General features: G+C 38.2%; 1 protein-coding gene across 1 annotated transcript in view; it reads left to right on the plus strand.

The window, feature by feature from the left end:
• Window positions 1–12,351, plus strand: part of LOC107101150 (protein-methionine sulfoxide oxidase mical2b-like) — an 80,856-nt gene that overhangs the window by 26,691 nt on the left and 41,814 nt on the right. The window contains exons 9-12 of the mRNA XM_015399940.1: window positions 838–922; window positions 5,888–6,035; window positions 6,851–7,050; window positions 10,037–10,131. Coding sequence (XP_015255426.1) covers window positions 838–922; window positions 5,888–6,035; window positions 6,851–7,050; window positions 10,037–10,131 — 528 coding nt within the window. The remainder of the gene's footprint in view (window positions 1–837; window positions 923–5,887; window positions 6,036–6,850; window positions 7,051–10,036; window positions 10,132–12,351) is intronic.

Below are 12,351 nucleotides of genomic sequence, written 5' to 3' on the forward strand. Positions count from 1 at the left end.
GATATCAAAAAAGTACTCCAGAGTGTTGTTCAGCATGGGGGTGAGTAGAAAATGAAGGCTAATCATGTTTTGGGTGTACTATTCCTTTAAAAGGGAGTTTTTCCTCTCCACTGTCGCTCCATGCTTAGTGTGAGGGATTGCATTTGAGTCAATGAGCCGATGCAATCAGCTGGTTTTCCTTAGATAGAAAACTTTGAGTCAATCCTGACTATATGATCTTGTGAACTGTTAAGTGCCTTGAGATGACACGTGTTTTGAACTGGCGCTATATAGATAAACTGAATTGAATTGAACATGCTAGCAGGCGGCACAACGGAGAACAAATGTTTTGAATTCACACATTTAGCCATTTATTTGCTGCATTAAACCTGCCGAACCAATGAAGAGACTGGACTCCACTCCTGCAGAGCTGAAATAAGGGATGTTATGAGATGATCCGAGGCTTCGAGGTCGAGTAGTGGAGGGGGCGTTTCCACGGGGCACGTATCGAGGCTTGCTTTATTTGGGGGAGGAGCCAAAATAGATGACGTCCGAAGCCTCTCTACCTCACCATACCACCTGACCACTAAGAGAAATGCTTCAGCTCGCCTGGAACTTCGACGGGCATCTAAACAGCCTCAGTATTCAGTCAAGATGTGGGAGTTTGTAGGACAGCTGCTGTCAGTTGTTTTTAACATTTTTGAAATGACTTTGAACTGGATGACTGAGAATCTTCACCAGCAGATCTCTATACTCCCTATAGTGATAAAAAAAAAAATCGATTAATTAATCTCTGTCTAAAATAATGGGCAGCTGCACCGTAGTGTGTCTCCAATTGTGCTTGGTTGTTTCTTTCAGGTACGTCACTTATTCATTGATGGTAATTCAGGTGTGGTGGAAAAAGGAGGGCTTTCACGAAGATCAGTCAACCTCTCCAGAAAAGGTAAAGGTTTCTTAAAACTCAGTTTCAGCAATATTTCTTTTAAAATACTTTATTAACCTTTTAAATGAATCAATGTTTCCAGATTTTTGTACAGTCTTAAACAGTTTAAACTGTCTGTAATTAAAGACAAAAGGTTTGTTATATATAACAATTAATTAAGATTTGAAACTGAAAAATGTTTTTGAATCTGAAAGTAAGATGTTTTTTAAACTAGAAAAACGGTTTAAAACAGAAAAAAAACCAAAACCTTAAATGTAGCTTTAAGCCCCCCCCCCCCAGTTTTAAATCTTCTTTTCTTCAGTTTAAAAAAACACAAGTTTCAAAGTTTCTTTTTTTCCATTATGAAAATGAATTTTTTTTTTTTTTTTAAACAAACTTTATGGCCCAAATTTAGTTCCATACATATCCTTTTTAAAATGTTTGGTTTTAAGGAGTTTTTTCTTGCAAAGTCTCCATCTGGAATTCAAGAGAACCAAACTACGGGTGCAGAAGCTGGTTAGAATTTGGTGTTGTTGGTTAATGTCAGGTTGAGAAAAGGGTGAACCTCAATCCAGCATGCAGACTTTTACGATTCGCTAACATGGTGCTGAATTACACTGAATGAGAGGTGGAGAACTGTTGCACCTTTTCTTTTAAACGTTGCTCATATAAGCAAACATTTGTCTGGATTAATGTTTGACTTTACAATGTTTAGACCCACAGCCTCTTAGCTTCATGTTTACATATAAACATGATCAAATGTCTACAAACTGAATTAAAATGAAGACCTAAACAAGCTTCCCTTAACAGGGCGTGGAAGCTTGAAAATAATCAGCTGTTTATGGAAGGACAATGTATTACCGGAGTGAAACCGTCGTGTTTAGTTGGGAAAAGACTCGGCAGAGTGAATGTTTACTCAGCCCTCTCTGTATAGCAACCTGAGTCACTGGCTTGGCACGCCTTATCAGACAATACGGCTGGATGACATTACACTCAGGTGAGGGTTTCTAAGGCGTGTGTGGACATGAGGTGCTTGGGTCGGACTGATTTGAAACCTGTAGAAGTTCCTTCCCTAAGTAGCATAGGCTGCTTGCATTATAAACCTAATATATTCATGGAGGGATAATAGACAACGTAAAGTTATGGGTTTAAACCTCAGGTTCTGAAGCATATTGGAGGATCCTGCATGATGAAACAGCTCAAGATGTCTGATCAGAAGAAACAGTCATTGTAATGTAAGCTTAACCTGCCACAGGATCTGCTGAGCTCCTCCTAAAGCATGGATGGGCAATTCCAGTTCCTGAGGGCCAGCATACCACAACTTTTAGATGTGCCTTTGGTTCGACACACCTGAATTAAGAAATGAGAAGATTGAGAGGACTATGGAGGAACTCTCTGCATGCTGAGGAGGTAACTCAGCCATTTGATTCAGGTGTGTTGGACCAAGGATGGATCTAAAAGTCGCAGGATGTGGAATTGTCCACCCTTGTCCTAAAGTGACTGGCTGTAGAGCAGATTGGTGTGGTCAATAAAAAGTAACCAGAACAGACACCTGCACATCATCTCTATGAACCTCTGGAAACTAAAAGGACAAACCAACCTTTTTAAAAGTGACTGCAACATTTCAAGATATGAGCTGCTTTTATCATGTTAAAATATTGTTTAACACGAATAGATAACTAATTAAAATAGCCTGGAAGAGATGCTGCTAACATCCAAAGGGAAATCTGTTTGTTTTACTGCTAATTAAAGAGCTCTGAGGTTAAAGAATGTTCAATCCAGCTGAACATTTCCATTAGGTATATAATGCAAACAGAAAACAAAACAAAAAAAGCAATAAACTGAATTTAAGAAGCTATTGTTTGTAGGCATGGGCGGAGCTAGAGTAGGGCATGTCGAGGCCAGTGTTTCCAGGTGATTGTTATTCGTATATAAACATAGTTCATGTCCAAAATGAGCAGTTCCTCTCCAAACCAGCCGGTGGCAGTAGTGATACCCTCAGGTGAAATGGCTAATTTGACATTTTTTGTATATTAACCATAAATGACGATAACAGAACATCATGTCCTGAGTAAACTCTGGTCTTATTTCTGAGGTTTTTCTCTTCTTCTCATGAACTTGTTAAATTCGTAGGGAAATGGCTGTTCCAAACGTTGCAGTTGGAAAATCTCCAGAGTGGTGCCCGACTTTACATCAGTGCATAAAGTGAATGTGATTGGTCGTTTATCAAGAAGCCGGGATTGTTGTGGCGGAAGGTTTGCAAGCAAGTTAAATTGTGGCCGGTTTCTCGAAAGCATCTTACTAACCAGTTAGCAACTTAGTGCTAACATTGGGAAATTACATTGGGACTATGTAGCACTTAGCAACGACACTATTAAGGAACGCTATGGACAGCGGAAATGTGGATGAGTCTCCTCAGTCTCCTTTCAATGGAGCGTTCACAGAACTCAGAGTATTGATTTAAAAGTTTTCTTTTCTTTTGCTGTTGTTCAATAAAAGTAAGTTTTAAGATCATTTGAGGCGAGAACATTATACTTTTAAGCGTCACTATATGGCCCATTTACGGATTTAATGCCTAATTTAAATAAAATGTTCAGAAGTTGAGAGGAGCGCTGCAACCAGCGGACCACCGAGGGTAACGGCAGCCAGGGCTAACCGCAGCCCGTCTGCAGCAGCCCTCTCTCAGCTGTATGAAGGACTGATGGCCATGATGCCGATGTTTTAGTTTTATTTGGCAAAATGTTCATTTGATTTGTGTTTATCTGACCTTGTTAATTATTATTCCCCCACTGAATGAAAAAAGTCAGCTTCTGTTCCAATTGACCCATAGTTATGCTGCGTGCTCCTGTTCTCCCAGAGGCCACACTTATCTGTGTTCTTTTCAAGAACTTACTTGGCGAGGACACGAGTCCATACTTACGTTCTAGTGAATTGAGAAACGGCCAACAATTCGCTCTTAAAATATAACCCTGTAACCGTCAGCACTTCTCTGTGAAGATTCTTCTTTCAACCGTTGCATACATTAGCTGCAACATATGAATCAAGATGCTATGACCAGAAAATATTTGATTGACAGATGACCAATGATATATGATTGGCCGAATTTAGGTGTACAAGCTGACGCATAACTAACTGGCCTGCATAAAATAACGAAGAAAAAAAAAAATTTTAAATAGAAATTTTCCAAATTTTGGGGCAATATCGTCTGATAAAGAGTACATTTATATACATGTGTAAGCCAGAAGGATTTGACATTTAAATATGATTTCCCTACGACTTTAAATCGTTTTTGAGACGGTGAGAGCAGTGGAGCGACATTGCATGGATGAAACCGAAGCTCACTAGATACTTGGATAATTTAGATGGTATGAATGTGTTTAAATATGTGGATATTTTATTAACAATGGGTTTCATAAATGCATATGTCGTCAGTGATTTATTTAGAAAAGACATCTTTAATTTTCCTGTTGTTAAGCTATAGATTGACCCTGAAGTGGTTGTGTTGTTTTTAGCCACCAGTAGTCTGAAATAGACACGCGGCTTGCTTTATGTAACTGTCTTATGGTCGGATTACGGATTAAAACCAAAATTTGAGTTAATGCTGAACATTGTCAGGTTAAATTATAGCTGGAAGAGATGTTTGAACAGCTGAAGATGAAGGATTGATTTCAAAACAATCCTGATACTTAATATTGAATAGATATATATGATAATTAATATTCTCCACAGTTGATTCTGGTTCTGATTGTTAAAATGAAATTGGGACATTCCTTGTTTTATGTCACTATTTAATGCTCAGAGTAAGGCTTCAAATTATGCAAATTATGCAGGTTTTCTTGTATTTAATCAAGAGATTTTCATTCACTAAAGATGAACCAAACTAATTCAACATAAATATAAGATATATAACATTCCTGTTATTTCCCAGAATGCTTTGCGGCATGTCTTTTTTTTAACCTCTGTAGCACCATTACTAAAATAGAAGCTGTTATATAGACTTGGTTTTTGGGTGATGATGAAGATCTGTTTCATTGTAATTTTTCAATCTAAGGTTATTATTGATCGTTATTAATCGAGACCTTTTTCATTGTTCCTAAATCTGACTTTCTAAAAAGCTCTGAGATGGTTCAGTTTGATAGATTTGATTATTTATTATTAGAAATGAAAGTGTTATGTCATATGTTTATATGTTATGTATATATTTATGTCAGCTGGTTTCATTAAACTGAAAAAATAAACTCCATCAATGAAATCTAGTAACATTAATGCAGCTCCATAATATAAGCTAAACTGAACAAAACTGGTATATTTTACCCTTATTAGCATCTGTTAAATTTACCTTCTCAGCATTTAGTTTTCTGAGATTTTATCCTCTTGATTTTTTTGTCTTTAATTAAGGTGTTAAAGTAAATATACTCACTTAATCTACTTTGTTTAGTGGAAGCAGTTGACAAAACTTGGTTAAGTAAATTCAACTTATGTTTCTAGGCACATTACTGCAGCAGGACAGCTTCTGAACACAGCATTTTGGCTGCTTTAACTGGATCTGCCTATGAAGTTATTAGGATATGTTTAATGAAAGGAAAATGTCTGTGCATTGTGCATTTTGTACTTCTCGTTCGATATCCATACAGGGTTATAAAGCAGCAGCCTCTCTCTCCCTCAGTGACGGCGTTGCCTCTACAAATGAATCCCAACATGGGCTGAAGCCTTGTTATGCATCAAAGTGTGGAAGTTCTGGTTATTTTCTAAGTAGGACAGTTTAGCTGTGTTTCTGCTCTGATGCAGAGGTTCTGCAGCTTTAGCTTCAGAAAGTGGATCAGCTCACATGGCAGAGGTCCAAAAGAACAAGCAGTTTCCAGTCCGGACAGAAATAAAACACTCAGGGGAAAAACAATCCCCTTTCTGGCCTGAAAATGCTTCTTCCTTTGATGCTGTGCAGCCATCTTGGCGGTAATGAACCAACGTGTGGTTTCTCTCACGCAGAGTCCGAGGTACGGCCCGGCAGGCTCCTGACCTGGAGTCAGACCCAAACTCAGGGATACAGAGCAGTGGATGTCACCGACCTCACGTCGTCCTGGAGGAGCGGCCTGGCCCTGTGTGCTCTCATTCACCGCCAGAGGCCTGAACTCATGTAAGAACCAACAAAAGCATACGGAGCACATTCAGGAAACTTATGAAACATTACGCTAACAGACGGCTTAACTCTGAAGTTTTATTTTGACTTTGATTCTGCATGAAGCAAAGGTTCTTAACCTCCTGTATATTTGCTAATAATGGATATTTAGTTGCTATAATACAGAAATGTTTGGAGGATTCCTGTCTTCATAAATCGTGACATTTTTACAGCTCATTTATCATTAACAAGTTACCATCTGATGAACACCAAAAAAACAGCAAATTGGACTTTTTTTTTTAAAGGAATTAAAGTTTTAGATTAGTTAAGTCTCTAAAGTCGTACTGGTCATCTTCCTCTTCATCCTTTTAAACAAATTACAGTACACTTTTTACACTTTTATAGTAAGTTTTTATTTTGAAAAGTGCATAGACTATAAAAACAATATTTTAAGGTGCTCAGATTAAACTTAGGGGCGATTCAGCATCTCCAAAAATGGGCTGAAAGGGCCTATGCTGTGACCCCAACTATAGGGGCCCCTAAAAACACAGTGAAATGTACTTTATAAAATGACACTTAATAATTAATTTAATCAATTTAAATATATTTTCATTATTTAATGGTTCATTTTAGAATTTAAAGATATATTTGACATCGAATCAGGTATTAATAAAAAAAATTATACAATTTATTTAATTAGACATTCGTATGATTGTGTTTTCTGAACTAATTTGACCCTCTATGCATCAGGGGTCACATCCCAGTGAATGTGAAATCCTCTTGTCTTCCTCCTTACTTTGGGAACCCATGATTATCTCTTTCTGTCCATTCAGTGACTTTGACTCCCTGAACGAGGAGGATGTGGCGAAGAACAACCAGCTGGCGTTCGATGTGGCTGAGCGAGAGTTCGGCATCCAGCCAGTGACCACAGGGAAGGAAATGGCTGCGAGAGGCGAACCAGACAAGCTGCTGATGGTCCTCTACCTCTCCAAATTCTTCGAGGCCTTCAGGAAGTCATCGTTGAACAATAATGGTCCGTCTTTGTCGCAGTTCTGCATTAATAAAATAACATTTATGTTTTCCAGACACTTATTTTTTTAGAATCATTTTTAGATGTTAAATCCTCAGAATTAATATTTTTAAACCAATATCAAACTGGGTTTTTAAAGTCTAGTTTCTAACCCTAGTTTATAGATATTTTTATTTAATTCCAGTGTTTGAGGTTAAATGAAATCATTGACTTTACAGAGAAGAATTTGCTCCAGTTTGTTCGTCTGTTTCCTGTTGAATTCAAAGCCTTCCTATACGACCATAAAAAATGCACCTTATCAGAAAACTTTAGAGCCTGAAGGAGCTCGTTTTGCCCTCTGGGAGCCGCTGAGCCTTGAATTGAATGTTACACAACTGCGGTGAGGTTAGTGGCTGCCAGAAACCGTCCTGGTATGCCTGCTATGTCTGTGGAAGCCTATCCAGTCACATCCATGTAACTCCAGAGGCCTTCCTCTCTGCTTCCACCTCCTCTGCTAGCTGCTCCCTCAGCCTCAGGCAGCATATGTAGCTTTAAATGTTCAGCAGTAATTCAAACCTCTAAGAGCCAGGGAAATTATAGAGTCTAGGTGAGCATTCTCAGTGCTTTTGGTGGGAACTTACCACCATAGTTTACGGTAGTAGTCTGTGGTATTTGGCAGAACTAAGGGGTTATTCTCTATTTTTAAGGCTTTTTTGAAGATTTGCGCTAAAAAATATGTTCTGTAAGAATTAAGTTAGATCAGGGATGTCAAAGATACACAGAGGGCCAAGACCGGCCTGGTTAAATGTTTATTAAAACTTATTAATATGAACATAGCCTATTGAACCAAGACCTAAAAAATATATATATATATTAATATAGATATTATTAATAAACTTTTATTATAATAATAAACTTTGTAAGATAAATACACAGAGGGCCAGGACCGGCCTGGTTAAATGTTTATTAAAACATATTGATATAAACGTAGGCTATTGAACAAACTAATAAACTTAGTAAGATAAATACATAAATGAAAGTGCATTTATTATAAACCAAAAAAATGCATTACTGTGCTGCTCTATGATCGCACTGATCACCGCTTTCAAATAGTAAAATAAGAAAAGAAAACAATCTACAGTAATCAGTTGTATTCTCTCTCATGGCTCTTATCTGCATTTTTCCCTGAGTCTAAGGCACACAGACAATGCGTCCTTCAAAGAAAAATCACAACTTGTAAAAAGAAATTTTGTGATGCATCACGGCAGAAGATCCAGAGGTTCTTTAAAAAAAAGAATTTATTAAACAAAAAGCACAACAATACCAAAAAGGACAGAATAATCAAAAAGACTACAGACTACAGGTGTCAGCAGAGGCTGATGGATGGAGCAACATAGCGCATTCCCCTTTTAGCCCACCTTGAATTGTTAAAGGGGAAAACCAAAACAATCCAAACATGCAAAGCACAACAAAAAAAAATGTTAATAAAAGAAAATCACAATCATGATTTCCCCTAGGAATGTATTTTTGGTGCAAAACAACTGCACCAACACTACATCCCCCACAATGCAACGGCAGCATGCAAAGTCACAGCAGCGCGCACAATCGGCCGTGGCCTGTGGGCCGGTTCTAATGGAACTTAAATATCATGCAGGGGGCCATGGTAAAACACTTCACGGGTCAGACCCGGCACATATGTGACTTTGACATATGTGAGTTAGATTCTGCAAAAAATGCTTCTAAAAGACGGTCTTTATATGATAAATCTATTGAAATATGTATTCTATTAATTTAAAAAATTGTTTTTTCATCCCAAAAGGGGACAGAAAATAATTTTACTCTAAGTTTTTTTCCTAATAAGTTGTTAATATTGATAGCTGCAGGCAGGAAGAGCCTCCTGTAGCTCGAAGATCTAAACTGAACATCATATTAGAGCACATGGCTGCTGCTGAACACATTCAATATACCTGTTAAACCAAGTACTAGTTGTTAATTTGTATGAGGTTAAGCAAATGTTCCTCCTTTTATTCATAATTACATTAATTATGTTTAGGCTATTCCTCTTGCATTAGTGTCAATTTCACCCATTATTCCCTTTAAACATAAATATCTATAGGCCTATGTCTTATTGTTTCCCGTTTGTCTGTATCTTTGAAAAGGTAGAAAGTGCTTTTAAATGGTTGTCGTTTAATATATGGCTATGCTGCAGTGTCGATATAAACTTCAGTTTAGCAGAAAGAAGCAGTTTAAGCTTGAGTTTTTTGTTTTGTTTTTCTTACTACAGCGCTACAGCTGACACCACGTCTTGGTATCTCTTCTTTTTTTTGTTGGAAGCTCCAGCGTCCAACATTTTCTCCATTAATTTCTGACCAATAAGAAGTGCTGCCTGTTAGCATTATATGTAATGAGGGGCAACAGCAGATTTAATTAAATAAGACATTTGAAATGTAGGAAAGATCTGGACAAGTGGTCTCATCAAACCCCAAAGATAAGTTTTTTAAAAACTGCTGTTTAAATAAATGGTGCAAATGTTTCAGCTAGGACTGAAACTATAATCATTAACTGGAATACAGAGACTGTAAAACATGCCTTTATCTGACAGAGCGACCCATTTAGAGCTGCATTTCTAGCAAAATAGTAGAAATATATGTAAATATTTTGCATTTAAGATAATATGCTATCAATATGTTCTATAATGCTGAACTGATAATTTGTTAGTTTAACCTGGTTTAACTGTTAAAAAATCTTTAAAGAACCTTTTGATATCAGATTATTACTGTAATTATAGCTCAATCAAAAAAAAAATCTATCCAAATGAATCCATTAGCAAAATACTCGTTAGTGGCAGCCCTGGTTTTATCTTTGTTGATTTTAGTAAGTGTTAAGTGGCTTTATTTCTGATCTTATCTTGCCACCTTACTGCTTTCTTTATCTTGTGATTTTAAACTGTTTTTTTTTTTTGTTTGTTTGTTTGCAGGATGAAACTAAACTCACTGTTTTTGTTCCACAGTTTCAAAGGAACCAAATAAAAACGGGGAGCAATGTCCACCTAAAGCCAACCACAGACAGCTGAACCTGCCTCAGCCCAGGAAGAGAGTACCCAGGGTAAAATCAATGTCTCCATTCTCACTTTTTTTCTTTAAAGTCGTAAGGAAGTCATATTTAAATGTCAAATCATTCTGGCTTAAGCGTGTATATAAATGTACTCTTTATCAGATGATATTGTGCCAAAATTTAGAAAATGTCTATTCTTAAAAAAGTCCTGTCTTTAAAATATGTTTTGTTGTTTTTCTCGTTATCTTATACAGGCCAGTTAGTTCTACGTCAGCCTGAACACCTAAATTCGGCCAATCATATATCAACGGTCATCTGTCCATCATATTTTTTCGGTCATAGCATCTTGATTCATATGTCGCAGCTAATATACGCAACGGTTGAAACCAGAATCCTTTCCTTTCCCATTGAGTTGCGTCCCAGCGTTCACGGGGATGGACGTCTGTGTCTTCGGCAGGCGTAGAGCTAACAGAACTGGCAGCGTTGCGAGGCAAGGGCTCAAACATGTACGGCTGGAAGCCTTCTACACCAAACCAAGCTTCTGCCGCCCTGGCGTCCTCTTCCACAACATCTTCGTCCCCGCTTTCCTCCTCTAAATAAAAAATGGATGACGGAGGAGACTCATCCACGACCTCCGACACTAAACTCTCCTCCTCTTGCATGTTTCCGCTGTCCACAGCGTTCCTTGACAGCGTCGTTTCTAAGTCACCAATTTAGTGCTACTTGGTCCCAATGGAATTTCCCATTGGGAACCTACTAGCACTAAGATGCTAACTGGTTAGCAAGATGCTTCTGAGAAACCGGCCACAACCAAACCTGCTTGCGAACCTTCCGCCACAACAATTCCGCCCCCTTGATAATCTACCAATCAAATTCTCTTTATTCAATCGTGTAACGTTGTTCACCACTTGGGAGAATTCAGAAAATGCAACGGTTGGAACGGCCGCTTCCTTAGATGTAAAGTGTATGTTGGTGGAATCTTGCCTTGAAATAAACTATAACTTTAACAGGGTTACTGCTAAATGTGTAACTAAAAGCCGCCACACCTTCAGAACGACTGAAAACGTTTAAAGTGCATGATATAGTGTTTTTGTATTTATTCTCATAATAATCTGTTTAAAGGCCCACCGTTAACTTATGGCCACTAGGGGCACTAGACCTTTAACTGCCTGTACTTTGTTTCCACTAAACATTGAAAATAATAATAATAAAGATATATGACTGTATATTACAAGCAAAGTGTTACCTTAACAGTCTAATTATAAAGATGAGAAAAGAGAATCAGTTTTACATCCGACTTCTTCTTTCAGCCTGCATCAATCAGAGCATGTGAACGGAGCGGTGCGCCACGCAATTCCCGCTCAGGAGGATGTTTCCTGCCGCTCCGGCGAAATCGCTCCACGCGCGATCCAATTTACAGCAGAAGACGTTTTCTGACATTTTTCCTTCATGTAATTATGGCCCTGGGACACACGGCGTTTGATTTAATGATGTGACCGATACACGTGTATTGTCTTATTTATCGCACTGTTTCCAGCTGCGAATGTAACACCTCGCTGCATTCATGTTTCTCCGCGTTTCTTATTTATTTAAAAGTTTATTTGACGAGACCAGATTAAAAAACGTCACTTCGCATCCCATTCGAAATGAGCTAATAGCCTGTTTTTTTTTTTTTTTAAAACAGGCTCTTACCACAACGATCACTTTATGTAAACCCACTCTGTATTGTTAAGTATAGTTAGTGTATGTTTTTATGATATCTTATCCCACGGTTTATCACACAATAAGCAATCCTCATCTCTGAAATTCTGTGGTACAGTTGAAACAGACTATAACAGATTATAGGCGCACACCACAGCATTGGCATTGGCCTAGGTTTTAAGTCAGACATGAATATAAATAAAGTCGGAGCGAACTGAAGTGGAGCCAATTCCTCCTTCCAGCCTTTGAATTAGGGCTGCAACAACGAATCGATAAAATCGACTTTTAAAAGCGTTGGCAACGAATTTCATCATCGATTAGTTGTGTCGCGCGATTAATGCGTCATCCGCCGCCGCCGTCATCACATCCACTTGACTGAAACGGGGGAAGAAAAAAAAATTATGGCAGAGCGTCTGAGCGAGCCAGCGCTGCAAGTGCGCAGTGTTGCCAACTCAGCGACTTTGTCGCTATATTTAGCGACTTTTCAGACCCCTCCAGCGACTATTTTTTTTAAAAAGTGACTAGCGACAAATCTGGCGACTTTTTACGGTGTCACTGGCGGCTTTTGGA

The sequence above is a fragment of the Cyprinodon variegatus genome, unplaced genomic scaffold (genome assembly GCF_000732505.1).
Source record: "Cyprinodon variegatus isolate N-32 unplaced genomic scaffold, C_variegatus-1.0 Scaffold1059, whole genome shotgun sequence".
Taxonomy (NCBI): domain Eukaryota; kingdom Metazoa; phylum Chordata; class Actinopteri; order Cyprinodontiformes; family Cyprinodontidae; genus Cyprinodon; species Cyprinodon variegatus.